We start from the raw sequence: 18003 nt of genomic DNA, 5'->3' as shown, positions 1-18003 counted from the left end.
TCTTTCTTCTCTGGAACTAATGAGTAGAGGTGAGCCATGGCTCTTCCCACGCTCAGCCTCAGGTCTGGTGAGACCCATTCCGATGTAATTAGGTCCTGAATGTCTGGATCCATTGAGAAGGCCTTAGAAGGACCTCTGAGCCCCCTCATGATTGAAGAAGATGAAATTCTTGATACCGAAGCAGAAGGTTCATCAATGGAAAGAACTGGCAGTGCCTCAGAAAGTGTACTGAGCTCCTTTTTATGAAAGGATCTTAGTAATTTTGGATCATCCCCCTCCTCAGGAGGGAGTTCTAATGGCTACTTCAACGATGGCTCCTCTGAATAGAACGAGGCCACATCAGATAAGGACGGAGAAACAGATAGCCTCATCTATCTACTCCTGGAGGTCTAAACGAGATCTCTTAGGAGCAGGATGGGCTGATTGTCCCTGCTTCAGGAAATAGGCCTTGTGTACAAGCAATATAAACTCCGGAGAAAACAAAGATCCCGATGCAGTTGAATTGCCCCATGTAAGCCGCATTGAGCCTGCCATGAGTGGGAAAGCGCGGGGTACAAACATAACAAAAAAAAAAATGCTCTGTTGGGCCCTGAGGCTGTAAGATGGCAGCTGTGTTCTATGCATGATCTGAGAGAGGCTTCTCCTCACTGCCAGTTGGCCCCAACAAAATGAAACCCGTTCCCACACTCTCCTAAATCAAACTGCGCACCGGCCCTACCAGAGAGCCCTAAGGCCCCGTCATATTCAGATGCCATGCCAAATCCAAAGGTGTTGCTGCCGCCAACTCTTTCCTCTTCATCCCGTGGGATTCCTGGCTTGTACTCACTGCAACGCTCTGATGCTGGCAGGTCCCACAACGGGAACACTGCTTAACTGCCTCTGTGGGAATTGCCTTTCATCCCGACTGTCACAACATGTCCCAAGCAGTGAGTTAGGATCCCTCCCCTGCACCAAATAGAACTTGCAATCCTCCAAACGGTTCAGAGATTGTTGTGCTGGAAAAGAAGAGCTCCACAGAAACAGGGGAGAGGTGAAGTGAGAGAAGAAGTACATTTGTAGGGCAACAAAGTCAGGAATCCGAATACCTCCAGATATGACTCTGCAGACTTAAGCCACTGCAAACCTCAACTGGGGACCAGCTGACCAATTGGACTAGTAGCAAAGTACTCAGAACCAAAGGCCGAAAAGTGTATTCATCCACCTGCAGAAGACAGAGAACTGAAAACTGAGCCAAGACATCTCTCTTGGCATCCAGTCCAGCTCCTCAGTATGTTCTATCTCCACGTGCTGGATGATGGCCAACTATCCCGCAGGTTCTGGAATAGTGGGAAGCTACGTAATTGAAAACGCTGATTGTAGTGTTGCTGTTGCCCTAGGTCTTCATTATGATAGGTAAAGAGGTCTAAATTCGTGCTGGCTTTGCATCAGTCTAGATGTTCTACACTGGTCATCACTGGAGAATGGATCAGCCTTCTGCACTGCACTGAGGGCAACTGGCAAACATCAGTACTATGCTCTTGACAAGACTTTGTAGATGATGCACAAGTTACAGAAGAGGGTTGTGCCTGCATGAGGTGCCCTGGATTCCCTCTGCACTGAAGTGATGGTATTTTTTCAATTGTTTCACAGTACAGTTAGGTGTTGCCTTATGCCAGGACCTGTGTGGATGCTGTATAGAGCCTACAAGTTAAAGAAGTTCCATCTGAGAGTTGTGCTGAACCAGAGGACTCCTGGCACTGCTCCTTTGCGGCTGGATTTTTAAGTTCACTGTGGAGGGAAATAGAGGCGAGTGTCAAGAGACTGGAATGCATAGTCCACTGATCTCTGGAAATACGATTTTCACTCCTTTTTCTATGCAAGTCTTTTCAGCCTCATAGTGATCATAGAGGCAACTGACTCTAGAATTACAGACATTATTCCACAGTGATTACATTCAGCTTGGCTATGTTCAGAGTCTACACGGAGGTGACACCTGGAATGGGCTACAAATTTCTGGATCTTTCTATTACATTCACAGGGTTGAAAACTGAACTTGGATTGACATGTTCCTCACAGAACAGAAGCATATTAAAAAAATAAAATAAAATTAGAGAGGACATAGACCACCACCAGAATATTAAAGTTTAACTTGTTGAAAACACAGGACAGCTTCATTTCCACATCCACTGGGCAGAGTGGAAAAAACAAAACTGAGGGGAATAAGGAGACCACTGCATGCAGGAAGCACCATGCATGCTCAGAGTTGTTCCATCCCAGCAATGTGTGATGACAAAAACTTTGTGTGCCTGACTGCACTAAGCTTGTTGATGGAAAATGCTAGGGAAATTATCTACAGTGCACTCTGGTTAAATGCACCCTCGTGACCCTTTCTGAACTGTGCCTGTTACCACACATGTTACTACTTACACAGCCAGTGCAGCACCACTTATGCATTAATAGGACAGTAGATAATTTAATTAAAACATCAGTTAATCACACATAAATGTAGTCAAGACAGTGAAGGGCCATTTGCTAATTAATAGGGACAGTTGCAGCAGCACACCAACGAAAGGACATCAGATGGGCTGGGCAGTTGAATGACCTGACTGTGCACATAAATGCAGTGCCAGTCAAGTGGGTATATATAAACGGGACCAGTCAAGAACATGCCTAAAAGCAGAGCTAGTGCACATATCTGATAAGCACATAAGTGGAGTGCACTGTACTTCAGATTGACAAACACAGCTAAATTCAGCGTAAGATAGGGAGACAAGGAGATCTCACATTTTTGGCATAAATTTAAGTCCCAGTGATCTCCAGTTTACTTCTGCACAAGCCACAAATTCAGATCTATCTTCCAAGGGGTTGCATGTTCCAACAGGGAGGGAAGAATTCCCAGTTGGCCACCTACCAAATTTCTGTAATTAAATCAAATTCTAAAGCGAGTGGGAAAGTAAAGGGTCTACATACCAGCTGGGCAAAAGTGCTCACTTTGAGTCTCTTGAAGAGCTCATCCTTTCTGTACCTGTAATCTAAAGGGAAAAAAATACTTGTTAATCCATTTCACTACCAAGAGATTTTTAATGAACATTCCTATAGAGGTGACAAGTTACACATAAAACAAATCCAAAGAAACATAGCTGTCTAGAGCAGTGTTTCCCAAGTCCAGTCCTGGAGAACCCCTTGCCAGTCAGGTTTTTAGGATATCCACGACGACTATGCATGAACTTGCTTTGCATACACTGCCTCCATTGTATGCAAATCTCTTTCACGTGTATTCATTGTGGATATCCTGAAAACCTGACTGGCAAGGGGTACTCCAGGACCAGACTTGGGAAACACTGGTGTAGAGGGTAAATTTTCAAACAGGCTTCCTAACTTATATGGACATGCATATTTTTCCCTTTGAAAATGACCCCACTGGAACTACATGCATGCATTAATACCTGCTAATTAGTGTGCACAAAATCTGAAGAAAATTTATATGCATACTTTAAAAATAAAACCAAACAAACCCAAAGCGAGAATGTTAATTCCAAACCACAGCCCAGTTCCTCCCCTGGGAAATGCCTCTACTCATTGTGGCCAAATGTATGCACAAAATAGTATATATGCAATGTAATTCTATAACCAGCTATTTCTGCAAATAAATCTCCATGATACGCATGTAAATGGATTTTAAAATTATCCTCACGATGTGTGTTAAACGGGGGCTTATGATACATATTAAACTGTGAATTCAGGACATTAATGCAGTAATTTCACAAACGTTAACCTCAAAAAATGTCCACAAAAGGTGCCCATTTTATAGAGGGTATGTATAATGTCATAACTTCAATCAAACCATTACAAACAGTTGTTAAAAGTTAATTCATACAAATGGTGGTGCCAGTGGGACCATCAGAGACTATAAGGTTTACTTAAATGTTTGTCGTCAGTCCTACAAATTATAAAAGGCAGTTCGAAAATGAGAAATACATGTGAACCTTGTAGCCTGTGTTATGATGGTGGAGCCTAGTGGTTAGTGCAGTGGACTTTGATCCTGGGGAGCTGAGTTTGATTCCCACTGCAGCTCCTTGTGACTCTGGGCAAGTCACTTAACCCTCCATTGCCCCTGGTACAAAATAAGTACCTGAATATATGTAAACTGCTTTGAATGTAGTTGTAAAAACCTAAGAAAGGCGGTATATCAAGTACCATTTCCCTTTCCCCCCTAAATAAAGGCAGAGAACGGTCCATCCAGTCTGCCTAACAGTCACATTCATTATCAATTCATGATTAAATCAACAATGAATGTGATATTATATACTTTATATCACGATTCTTTGTTTGGCGTTTCTGGGACATAGACCGTAGAAGTCTGCCCGAAGCATAGATGCCTTTGGGGTCCTTTTACTAAGTTGCAGTAAACACTAGCATGTGCTTACCATAGCTCGAAACGACATACCGCAGGATGCGCTGAGGCATCCTGTGGTAATTGGCAATCTGTGCATTAAAATGTTTTTATTTTTGTGCGGAGAGTGTGTTTCTGGGGGCGGAGAGAGAGCATGACAGCATGAAACAGAGCAGCTACATTATTGCATGCTAAATGATTAGCATGCGAGCCCTACCTACAAAAAAAGGCGCTGGTAAGTGCTTAAGAGCTAATTTCCTTTAAAGGCCGTGCACTAATGGCAATGTTAGTGCATGACCATTAATTGAAAAAAAATAGAAGAAAAAAAATTAGTACTTTTTCTGCTGCAGTAGAAGTGGCCTTAATGTGCCGGAAAAACACATGTAAGGGTGCGCTAAAGCCATTTTCTACCACAGCTTAGTAAAAGGTCCCCCTTATAAAAAATAGGCTTGTATAAATGTTCCCCAGTAATACATAAATTTACCCCTACTCTGTGTGTGTACATGTATTAAAAAAAAAAAAAAAAAAAAAATCATACTACATTCAAATTCTGCCCCAGTTTAAGCTGCATTGAAAACACAGTACTTCATTAACATTAAAATGGCTTTTAACAAGGATCATGATAAACCTTGTGCCAGGAAACTCAAAAATACCTCAAATCAGCATCTACTGTCAGAAAATGAATTTAAACGTTGTGTTCTTACTATTAGCGATTTCCAGAAAGAGCGTTCCCTAGAGGGCTCACAATCAGTTTGTGCCTCACGCATTATACCCTCAGAACTTTTGGTCTCTGACACAAATGTACTGGAAAACTGAGAATCATCAACTTTCAGTCACATGTAGTTTGCAAGGTTCAAGGCCCAAGGCTACAGATGTTACCTAAAGTCACATCAGCATGCGAGTTAAAAAACAAACAAACTAGAAACCAATACTTAAAGTCCATTTACTAAGCTGGTTAGGCACAAATGTGTGCCTAACACAGCTTAAAATGGTATACAATAGGACGTGCTCATGCATCCTGCAGGAACTGCTGAAATAGCATGTGCTAATCCGAATGCTAAAACATTTTTTGTAATTTTTTTTGTGGAGTGGGACATGTCAGGGGGTGGACAGTGTGTTTTCCTGCACTAATCAATTAGTGCGTCCATAAGGGCTCATATGGTTATTTCATTTTTTTTTTATGGCTATACTAGCGCGTGGCCAGTAATACAAAAAAGAAAATTGTCTATTTTACTGCTGTGGTAAAAATGGCCTTAGCGTGCGGAGAAAACCATGCAAGGGCGCGCTAAAGCCAGTTTTCCCCCAACTTAGGGCCTCTGAATAAGAATATGAAACACAACTTCCCCTCCCCTCCCCCTAAAAATATAATGAATTTCCAGGGGTGGGGGTTTTGACACTCTGGTTCTCTTTTGGCTCTGATCGAGTTCTCAACAGATTTCATCCTATGTTAGTATTTTAGTCTTAATAGCTGGAGGCATTTAGTGGAGTAGTTATTAATGTAGGCTACCATTAAAACATGTTATTTTATTCCCACTAATTATTGCTATTTTAGCACAGGTCCCATTTTATGCAATGAGACCTAGTTACTAATAACTGTGGTTAACAGTAAAATAATAACTCTTAAAGGTAGCCCACACTGATAACTCCCCCTTCCCTTAGTGTATCACCCCCCCACAATCTGTATTGCACTTACCTGGCTCAGACTTGCCTGGTGACTCATCCAGACTTTGAGACATTAGGACCAGAGATTCAGAATCGAGAGAGCACATTTTTGTAGATGAAGTATATTTTAAAAAGGTGCTTGCCTTCTTTCACTCTATACTGCAGAAAGCTCTACTGTATTTCATAAGAACCTGCATCTGTCTTCAGCACCCTCTTCAAATCTCATTTCACAGAATAAATAATCACAGCAGTACTCATCAGGTTGATTTTTTTTTTTTTTAATATCCTGCATCTCTTGTGTTACAGCAGAGACAGAGGAAGAACTGTAGCAACTGTTTCAAATAGAGTCCAGGTGGTATCATCTATCCGTGAGAAATCACCAGCAGAGTCTGCAAAGGGCCAACAGGTACAAAGTGTCCATTCTCATAAGTAAAGCAGATTCTGAATTCAATGCAAGTGGACCTACAAAACTTCCTTTGTGCTTTTAAGGCTCCACTTCGCAAAAGCTACCACACAAGAAAAAATTTCAATTCACAGCGGAGGATTTACCAACAGAATCACATTTGTGGTTGTGATTTGATTGGAAATAGCACTAAGCTGTCAATGGAATCTGAGCAGAACCATCCATGCGAATAAGAGCCTTGTAACAAACATAAGAAACTTTGGGCATCGGCGATTGGGAAATTAGAAACTGGGCAGAGATAAACTCATGTCTGAGGGTCACACTTTCCTCTTTACAATCTGAGTGCTTCATTATTCTCAAATGTATTCTGAGCAAATTATCCTATAATCAGGAACCATTAAAAAAATTAGATCTGATTTGACTTATTTCCTTGATATTAAACTACTGCCTAACCAAAGCTCTCTATTACAGAAATTCCTAAAGTAAAAACAATGAGGCAGTTATATTTTCATGTAATAGTCTTTTTAATAGTGGAACAGTTTACCATTGGAAATCCACCAGGAAACCAATTTTTTTTCGGTTTCTAAAATAGAGCTAACATTTTTCAGACTTTGACCCCATGGTTACGGCCATAGTGATATCTGTGACCCTGCAGAGGTGCATCATCACGACACGTCTATGTACTTCTGGCCTGGGACATCACCCAAAATGTGCGACTCCATTTGGGTTTGCTACTCATAGCTTGGGAAGCCCTGTTCTAGAAAGAAAGTGACTTTTTTTCCCTGGTATTTGAGGATCCAGGATAAATTTGCATTGGTTGGGTTTTGGCTAGTTTGGTTACTGGGCTCCCCCCCCCCTCATTTATTAATATAAAAACAATAAAAGTAAAAATTATACATTTGTATGTGCCCATGGTGCAGGAAGGTCCCCAATTTGATCCCTAAGTCAGGTTTCAGCCGGGGCTGGGACTGATATGAGAACAGCATTCACAGTCCCTTCTCAGCTATGGATTGAGAAGGCTGTAGTCATTCTTTAAGAATGAAATGCAGGATTAATTTTATAATGTTATTTGGGGGGGGGGGAATCCTTTTCTTACCCACTGGAAAGGGCTTTTATAAAATACCCCATGATGTAGGCATGTAAAAGTACATTTATAAGTAGGGGTGTGGACATGGCTGCATTTTTGGCATGATTTCTACAGGTTTTGCCAGGCTATTTAAAAAAGCGACATACGCTCCTGCATGTCATAATACAGCCCCAAAATAGATATCTACTTGCAATTCCTACCTATGTGACCTGCTACAAAATGAACTTCCATGTGGCTGGATCTAAAGCCTATAATTGAAGGCAGAGTAAGCAAAGGTCATCATTCAAGCCACCCCCTATATAAATCAGACAATTGTTTAACAAGGAGAATGCTGTTCCCAAGTATTCCGCCACCTTTCCTAACCATGGGAATGCCATTCTCATATTCTAACTCAAAATGACTACTATAATAGATAACTGAAGTAGCATTTGAAACTGAGCTCGAATAGGTAGGCCCCTATATAAAAAGAACATGGGTCATGTTCTCATTATACAGATCCTTGATCCATCTCTGGCCCATCCATTTTTTCTGATAACCCATTTGACCCCAGTGCTTGCTCTGAATGAGGTTTCTGGAAGGAGACATAGAGGGGCACAATCGAACGCGAACGCCCATTTGTAAAAACGTCCATCTCCGAGAACGGGTCCGGCCGAATCGTATTTTCGAAAAAGATGGACGTTTATCTTTGGTTTCGAAAATACGGTTTGTGCCGGGCAAATGCATAGGATTTGGGCGTTTTTTTGAGCTAGGCGTTTTTGTTTTTCAGCGATAATCGAAACCAAAGCGCCCCAGCTCAAAAATGAACAAATCCAAGGCATTTGGTCGTGGGAGGGGCCAGCATTGGTAGTGTTCTGGTCCCCCTGAGTTGCCTCTATGCCAGCCTCAAATATCATCCCAAGCTCCATGACAGCAGTATGCAGGTCCCCCAAGCAAATTTAGTTTAGTTGGTGCTGCCCGGACCCATGCAGAGAACAAAAATCGGAAGAAAAAAAAAAAAACATGCAAGTGCAGTTGGGGACGTCCAAATTAAAAAAAAATAGTAAAAGGGAGATTTGAACCAGCCACCTTCTGATTCCCAGGCCACTGCTCTAAGCACTGCACCACATGAATCAATTGTTTAGAGTTCCTTCACTTTCCATTAAGTCCCTCCAAGTTTCTGTCAGCCAATCACAGCTCATTTAGCTTGGTTTTATCAAAACAATTTAAAAACTGAAGTTAAAAAAAATCCTAGCATCTTGATCCACACTCGGCGGAGCCCGCCACTGGGAAAAGCCCACCTACCAGTCGGCCCCCTTGTAGGGCCAGAAGGTATGGCGTCTGATGTCACTTGCACAGGGCCGGGGTTATAGCACTGCTCTCAGTCACTGCACAAAATCCACAAACAGCTCCATAGGGGTAAGGAGTAAGCAAATGGAAAAATAATCCTTACCCAGCTGGACCAGGCTGACTGTCTTTCCGGAGAGTTGTGCATATACATTATACATAAACTGGCAAGCTTCAAGAAAAATAAACATTTCTAAACTGGCCAACATTTATATGAATGTTTATGTTGCTATTTCATACCATAAACATTTATGTGCCTATTTTTACCTGTGGATATATCAGAATTTTAAGCTTCTAAAATGGATGATCCTGGTGCACGTAGTCAGTGCATAAAAGGTCAATTTCTACATGTATTTTAGAACAGGCTCTTCGTTGACAGATCCTGTTCTTAAATACCAGTGAAACTTGAGGCTTCAGACCTAGATGTCTCAATTTCCATTTGTACGTCCTTTCTAAAATGCTGCTCTTAAGCTCCTCAGGAAAGGGGGCTGCCATCCCAAAGACATAAGAAAACAGGGAGCTCTTTCATTCTCTCTCTTTTTTTTTTTTAAAGCTTCACAGCACTTGCAAACAGGAGAAATTTTACTTGCTGATTTTCTTCTCTTGAAGCTTACCATATCATTCCAGAATGGATGGGTTATGTTCCTCAACCAGAAGATGAAGACAGAGAACAAATGCTTATGAACCTATGCCCTTATAAAGTATTTTCTGTAACAAAACATATACAGATAACTGCTGTACTCCCTTCCTTCCAGGATTACCCTAATGCGGGGAGGAGGGAAACAGACTCTTCACACACATTTTTTTTATTTTATTTTTGTTACATTTGTACCCTGCGCTTTCCCACTCATGGCAGGCTCAATGCGGCTTACATGGGGCAACGGAGGGTTAAGTGACTTGCCCAGAGTCACAAGGAGCTGCCTGTGCTGGGAATCCAACTCAGTTCCTCAGGACCAAAGTCCACCACCCTAACCACTAGGCCACTCCTCCACATGACCAACCAGAAGGCACTAGAACACACAGAACAAGAACACAAACAGAATTAGTCCTCAACACAAAATAGGTGCAACATACATCAGGACAGAATTCTGGACTGGCCTGGACTCAAGAAAAGAAAGATAGCAGATAAGAAGTTTCTCCTTCTTTATAGTCTACCAGAAAAGTCTGGAATGAATGACATTTACCAATGTACCCCACTAAACCAGGCAGGACTTGTTTATACTCTTGCTCTCACAGCATGACTGATAGAAAGTAATTTGGTCCATATAACATCCAACAGTAATCAAAAATTATCAAACCACCATATCATATACTAGTTTTCTAGACCTCAATGGCAACTTTTCAAACGAACCACTCAATCCATAGTTTGCCTGCTTCCTCATTGGCCACTATTTATTCATCAACATTATAACCCTTTCATTGTCAATATCAGATCCTCTTTTTAAAAATAAATTTTATATATAAGCTCAACGCTACTTATCTTAATTTTATAATGGACTCACTGCCAACATGGGCCTTGTTTCACCTTTGGCTGCGGAAGAAAGGTGGGGTCCACACCTTCCACAGAAGAGAAGTGAGCACAAAAGGGGTGGAAGCCGAACCAAATGACCAGCACAATCAAAGGGTAAGAGCGTCCAAAAGGTAAGTTTATTAGTAAAAAGGAACCTACATGGGCTGTGTTTCGGCAACAAGCCTTCTTCAGGGGTGTTAGTGTAGTAGATGTCACCATGTCTAACAACCTTGCTGTGGGAAGAACCAATACCACCTTAGGTCCAAAAACAGCACCATTAGACATTTTACACTTGAGGAAAAACAACATCCACATGGAACATTCAGGCAAAGAAAATTATTTCCAATGAGTTTTCTGCAATGGTGTGTGGGCGCAAAAAGGACCTGGGATCTTGCTAGTTACTCATGACCTGGATTGGCCACTGTTGAAAACAGGATACTGGGCTTGATGGACCTTCGGTCTGTTCTAGTATGGCAATGCTTATATTCTACTGGTAACCAGTATAATACATGGCTAAATTTAAAAAAAACTCTCTCTCTGATCTTCAAGGTCCTTAAAGAAAATGGGTCAAGAGTACTTGAACACCAGATCTCCCTTTATGCACTTCCAAAGTCACTAAGGTTATCCCAAGAAGTATCCCTAACTATGCCTTCTCTAAATTAAATCATGTAATGTGATACCTGCCAATGAGCCTTCTCCTGAGTAGTCCCCGACCTCTGGAATTTATTTTTTGAATTTTCAAATTTCTTATAAACTGCCTGCAAGCTTAAAAGCTATTGAAGCTGTGTACAGGTAGGTATTTTACTGTCCCTTTTGTACCTGAGACATTGGAGGATTAAGTAACTTGCCCAAGATCACAAGGGGCTGCAGTGGTTTTTGAACCAGGCTCCCCTAGTTCTCAGCTCGCTGCACTAAACATTAGGCAGCCCCAGAAAGGCTTTGCCTAACAGAAGGCTATAGCTTCTTCAGGAAGCAGGTGAAAGCCTGGCTCTTTTCCCCAAGGCTTTGATGGACGAAGCAACTAACTAGATACTCAAACAAACAAGGGCTTACATCGGCTGCACTTACTGCAGAAGCACTTGCTTACAACACACACAGCTTTTATGACTATGTGCAATTGCTTCCTTTAGTTACTCATGCTTATCAAACCCCTGCTCCTCTTTATCTGTCTATATGTTCCACCTTTGCTGTCTATTTAAGATATTTTAATGTGTTGACACTGGAAGTAGCATACTATGTTATAATATTTACTATTACTTGAATGTATTTTTACTGCTATAATCATGTATTGCCTATGTCCAGGTTATTCTTACGGTACCACACCTTGGGTGAATTTCTTCAAAAAAGGCAGTAAATAAAAATCCTAATAAAATAAAAATAAATAAAAAAAGACACCTTTAGGAAGAAATATGGAACTGTCTGGACCAAATCCCTGCCTCTGTAAAGTGCAAGAACAGCTTCCTATGAGACAGCATCTGAAGCTCTGAAATCCTCCTGCCTGAACAAACAGCCACCAAAAAATGCACATCTTCAAAGCTGCTCTGCAAAGCAGTTCAAATGGGGAACCTCCAAGGGCCCTTCAGGCCCAAATTAAGATTCCAGGGCAGAACGCGTGCCTGCATCAGACATACCTTTCAAGAAATAGACAATGTCTGGATACGAGGCCAAAAAATGTCCCCCCGGTTGCCCTTGAAAACGGGCCAGAGCTACACTCTGAACCTTCAGAAAACTGTCAACCAGACCCTTCCGAAATCCTTCCTGCGAAAGACACCTGAGGCAATGGAGGGCTAAGTGACTGCCCAAGTTCTCAAGGAGAAGCAGCAGGATAGAACTGGGCTTCCATGGTAGTCAGCCTGGTGCTCCAATCACTAGGCTGCTCCTCCATCAGAAATCCCCCTTTGCACTTAGGCTAGTGTTGTTCAAGCAAACCCTTCTCCATGCCTAACCGACATGGAGGCAACATATTTAACTTCAACCTCCTATGTTTAAAGAACTGAACATTTTGCAAAGCTTAGATCCTGTTGCTATAATGCTACTAGATTGCCAGTCACCCAAATTGTATTTTTTCACCTGTAATACACTTACTTTTATTGATTTCTTCTAGTTTTTCCATGTACTTGGTCATGCTGTTCCCTGCAACAAAAAAAGAAAGAGCAAGATGTTACCTCTTTTATAGAGAGGGGAAAAGACACCAAGATAATATAGATAAACATATATTTTTTTAATATGACTGGTAAGCTAAGAGTCTAAAGATTAGCATTTGAAAGTTACAAAGAACCTTAGGAGAACAGGGCATCATATGTAAAATCAGAGGAAAGTGGAGAAGGCAGTCAGGAGAGCAAAGGTGGAAAAGATTGAGAAAACAACAAAGGATGATGACGACCAAGTATAGAACAAAACTCCACAGCTTCCACAAAAGGAGGGAGATTAAAGCCTATAGGAGGAGAAAGAAGAGCACGGATGAAAAAAAGGGATGCAAATACATTTATGGGAGAGAAATTCAGATGAAACTAAGCAGACAAAGTAAGGAACCCAGAGAGGATACACTTTATGATACTAAAAAGGAGTCTACTACCCTTGTTCTTAGTCCAAAGAGATGCAAATGCATCTTATAAATATTTATTGTGGATATCCTGAAAACAAGACTCATCTGACTCCCTCACATGAAGACAGAGTTATTCTAGGGAACTGGACTCAGGCAGTGGGAAAATTAATGGAATCTCTATAAAACAAAATATTATGAACTAGCTTGAATCCATCTGATTACAGGATCCAAAACAGCATGGATTTGCTATTAGAGTTCAAATCAAACAAATCCGATTAATTTATGTGGGTAGATGACAAGCTGACTCATCAGTGCACTTTGATTTCCATAAAGCTACCGACATTGTGGTCCATACAGGAGTCTTCTAAACAAGTTGAAGGGATGGAGTAACGCCATACATAGATCAAGAAGTGGACATGTGAATGATAGAGGAGAGGTCAATATAAACATAAGGATGAGACATTGATAGGTAGGTGCCAGGGCCACAGATATGGACGAGAAGGAGGTTAACAGCAAGAACACGCAGCTTCTATAAGAAAGAGTTGGAAACAGTTATTCATGTTATAGCAGGTTGAAAAGTCTGTAAGAAATTTTCTCACATCAGAAAAGGCACCATAAGGTGACACCTCATTCCTTCCCCCCAAATCGCTATGGTTTCTCTTGTGGACATCCATCCATTGCTGTCTGGATGTCTCAACGCCACCTGAAATTAAATATGACCAAAACCGAGCTTCTCATTTTCCCCCCCAAACCCACCTCCCCGCTCCCCCCGTTTTCTATTTCTGTTGATGGCTCTCATATTCTCCCTGTCTCCTCAGCTCGAAACCTTGGGGTCATCTTTGACTCTTCTCTCTCCTTCTCTGCTCATATCTAGCAGATTGCCAAGACCTGTCGTTTCTTTCTTTACAACATCCGTAAAATCCGTCCCTTTCTTTCCGAGCACTCTACCAAAACCCTCATCCACATCCTTGTCACCTCTCGTTTAGACTACTGCAATCTGCTTCTTGCTGGCCTCCCACTTAGTCACCTCTCCCCTCTCCAGTCGGTTCAAAACTCTGCTGCCCGTCTCGTCTTCCGCCAGGGTCGCTTTACTCATACTACCCCTCTCCTCAAGACCCTTCACTGGCTCCCTATCCGTTTTCGCATCCTGTTCAAACTTCTTCTACTAACCTATAAATGCACTCACTCTGCTGCTCCCCAGTATCTCTCCACACTCGTCCTTCCCTACACCCCTTCCCGTGCACTCCGCTCCATGGATAAATCCTTCTTATCTGTTCCCTTCTCCACTACTGCCAACTCCAGACTTCGCGCCTTCTGTCTCGCTGCACCCTACGCCTGGAATAAACTTCCTGAGCTCCTACGTCTTGCCCCATCCTTGGCCACCTTTAAATCTAGACTGAAAGCCCACCTCTTTAACATTGCTTTTGACTCGTAACCACTCGCCTCCACCTACCCTCCTCTCTTCCTTCCCGTTCACATTAATTGATTTGATTACTTTATTTATTTTTTGTCTATTAGATTGTAAGCTCTTTGAGCAGGGACTGTCTTTCTTCCATGTTTGTGCAGCGCTGCGTACGTCTTGTAGCGCTACAGAAATGCTAAATAGTAGTAGTAGTAGTGGAGATGTTCTTGATGAGAATGTTCTTTAGGTACACACAAAGGAATATACTGCACTTTCTGTGGTAAGGATCCCATAGAATTCATCCGATTTGTTTGATCTGATGTCTCATAGCAAATCCATGTTACCTTGGATAATGTAATCAACTGCTCTCAAGCTATTTCACAATCTTTCTTTATAATGATAATCAACTATGGTCCTTGTGCCCAGTGCAGTATTAGAGAATGCCTACCACTAAAGATCAAGGCTTTGTTTTCTCTTGAAGATCATAATAGCCCAGGGCATATATTTTAAATAAAGGGCAGGGAGATGAGAAGTTTTAGCTGGTAAGCGTACATCAGAAATGAGAAATGGGTCTCCCTAGACAGCGAGCTCACCATAGACTCTATTTCAATTAAGACTGGAGCAATAGAAGGTGGAGGTGGCTGAATCAGGTTGTTAGCCAGAAACTAGTGATGTTGAGGTTCGATGGTACTAACAGTAAATCCTCTTGTCTGGCCTTCTTAGGTGGGCAGACTTACAGAGCCTCTGTACAATAATATGGCTCCATGAATTCTGTTTGAGTCTTTTCTAGAGGACAAACCGCCTGGGCCCCATCCTGTCGGCCAGTGGACATGTTTGGCAGGCTGAAAAGATGCTAGCAATGGCAACAGAAGTCAACAACCCTCCAACTTTTATTTTCACTCTTAGTTTCATGCATTCAGTCAAAATTCAGTCCAACTGATAAAAAAAAGACTGTCCTGGATTTAATGCGAATTCCCTTTCATTCTGGGCCAGATTAACTGCATTTACCAGTTTGAGCAGGGGCCCTATTTTCATAAGCTACACTTTTGTATGGAAATCTGTAAGTAACTCACATGGCTACAGGCAATCTGCAAACAAACTACACAAGAAACCATTCCTGTGGGTGTCCAGACTGCCCAGGGGAATCAGCAGCTATTTAAAGGTCTGAAATGGAAGAAATGTTTCTTTGTTTGTGCAGATTACTAGACTTGAGGTTCATCAATATTTCTAATGACTTTTGTCAGTTATTCCACAAAAAAATAAGGACATCTTTAATAAATAAATGTTGACTTCCCAATATTAATATTCACAATAAAATAAAGCATTGATGATTACTTTTAGCCTGAATACTCACACCTATATCCCTTCTGTCTCAAAGTCCACTATCAATATCTATACCCACATTACACTTTAAACTAATAAAGTAGCATTTGAGAGGTGTGCGTGTGCATTACAGAAATTCAATTTCAAAGGAAGTTGTAGCAAAAAAACAGGAACCCAACATGAATTTATGTTTTGCCAAACTGGCTGTTTCAAGGGAATTACCCCCTCCACAGAAGAGAGATGCAACTGGTGCAATTATTACACTGAAAATTGAAGAATATTATAGCCTACTGGTTTTGAGAAGGAAAAAAATGTGAAAGGAATAAATGCATGCATAACTAAATAAATAACTGTGTTCTTGCTGGCGCCTTTGCCAATTACAATTGTTTTAAGTATATATATATATATATATATATATATATATATATATACATACACACTACGTCCTGATTTTACAGTGTAAAACATTAACAGCTGACCTATAAGGACCCCAGATGAAGGCTGGATTGCTGAAACACGGCCTGTGTCGGGTCAGGTTATCAACATCCTTTTGTTTGACTGAACAATAAACGTTTGCCTTGATTCAGTGGGCATTGTGTTGGCGATTTCCACTTTGTGTTTTTCTGTGGAATATTTTTTTCCCTTTTTTTGGATTGTATAAAATTACCCCCAATGTGAGTGATAGTTGGAGTGGAGGAGTGGCCTAGTGGTTAGGGTGGTGGACTTTGGTCCTGAGTAACTGAGTTTGATTCCCGGCACAGGCAGCTCCTTGTGACTCTGGGCAAATCACTAAACCCTCCATTGCCCACCGCATTGAGCCTGCCATAAGTGGGAAAGCGCGGGGTACAAATGTAACAAAAATAAAATAAAATAAATGATACTCCACTTCTTGACTGAATGCGTGATACTGCACTGCTTGACTGAATGTTTGGGAGTTAGTAAAGGAAAGTGATAGCATCTGATCAGAAAGCAGAATTTGCAATCAGTATTCAGCAACAGCTGACAATTCACTGCTGTAGCTTCTGTTCATTAAGAAAGATGGCATTTCCCTTACCAGTGTCTAGTCTGCTTTTAATATGCTGGTACTTTGGATTTTGTGGAATTCTTTTCTTCAAATACTGAAAAACACAAGAAATATGAATATGATTAAAACAATTTCTAACTAATATCAAGCAGCTTTCAAAATATATTGTGGAGGTGATGTGATTAGAGTGGTTACAAATCAGGAATAATTCTCAGACACAGGTTTAAAACTCAGTTTCAACTCCCTGTTTCAACTTAGACATAATTTTTTCTCCCTGTGCCAGAGATGTCATGGGGGGGGGGGGGGGGGGTCCACTCTGGTTGCTAAATACATCTTTTTTCCCTGATTTGCAACATTTTCAAGAAACAGGAAATCACACAGGAGCCTTCCATACAGACTATGCCACAGATAAGAGAAGATATGAAGAACATGGAGGACAAGGAAGGGACTAAGAGGCAGAGGAAAGGGTTGGGCTATGGAGTAGGTAGGAGAAGGCAGAAATGGCAAACTTGATTGGAGAGAGGGTAAAAGGAGAAAAGGACTGGAAGCAGGAGAAAGAGTAGCAACAGTGAATGAGCTGGGGCTAGCGAGGGGATAAACAGAAAGTACATGTGGACTACATTTGAGAGAGAATAAGTAGAAAGGGTGAAAATGAGGGACTCAATGGTGGGAGAAAGAAAATGGGGGAAATAAGAGACTGATGAAATAGAGAAAAAAACAAAGGTGGGAATGGGGGGGGGGGGGGGGGGCTGGGGAGGAAATGTGAGACAGATAGGGAAGCATTAGGCTGGAAAAGGGGTGACAGTAGGAGCTAGAAAGCCAGAAGGTTGCCAGGGAGGTGAAAAAAGGGAAATTATTGCAATTTATACAAGTAAGAACTGGAAGGCAAAGGCAGTGGGGATACGAGATAGAAGAGTAAAACCAAAGATGGGAAGGGGTGAAGAAGCATGGAAGACAATAAAAAACAAATTTAGAAAAAGCAAGGAGGAAGAGGTAAAGAGATGGTGATTAGACTGGGATGGTTAGAGATATGAATAGTCAAAAAGGAAAGAATAAAGAAATGGAGCAAAATGAAAAGTGGGAAAAAGTGAAGACAGAGAGAGAAAAAAAAAAGAAAATGGACAAGATAAAATAGAATGTAAAGCTTTTCCATGTTATGTGTATAGTAATTAAATATACCAATGCTGATTTTGACTATTAGATCTATGAACAGAGAATCCCAAAATAGACAGAGAAAGCTTTATTTTTGTCCAGTGACATAACAATGAAAGTACATTTTAGGAGACACCACATTTTCAGCAATCCTGTTGCAAGTTGGCCAACTGACTCATCCTCATGTCTTAAAATGTGCT

At 41.3% G+C, this 18003-nt stretch overlaps 1 protein-coding gene across 2 annotated transcripts in view; it reads right to left on the bottom strand.

Annotated features, from left to right (window-relative positions):
* The window catches only part of CEP41 (centrosomal protein 41), a 43697-nt gene that overhangs the window by 20618 nt on the left and 5076 nt on the right, over window positions 1-18003 (bottom strand). For both annotated transcript variants that reach the window (XM_030216983.1, XM_030216984.1), the window contains exons 2-4: window positions 16682-16745; window positions 12443-12490; window positions 2950-3011 (exon numbers count right to left, since the gene is read on the bottom strand). In XM_030216983.1, coding sequence (XP_030072843.1) covers window positions 2950-3011; window positions 12443-12490; window positions 16682-16745 — 174 coding nt within the window. The remainder of the gene's footprint in view (window positions 1-2949; window positions 3012-12442; window positions 12491-16681; window positions 16746-18003) is intronic.

The sequence above is a fragment of the Microcaecilia unicolor genome, chromosome 10, assembly GCF_901765095.1.
Source record: "Microcaecilia unicolor chromosome 10, aMicUni1.1, whole genome shotgun sequence".
NCBI lineage: Eukaryota > Metazoa > Chordata > Amphibia > Gymnophiona > Siphonopidae > Microcaecilia > Microcaecilia unicolor.
This window is presented reverse-complemented; position numbering and strand designations above follow the sequence as displayed.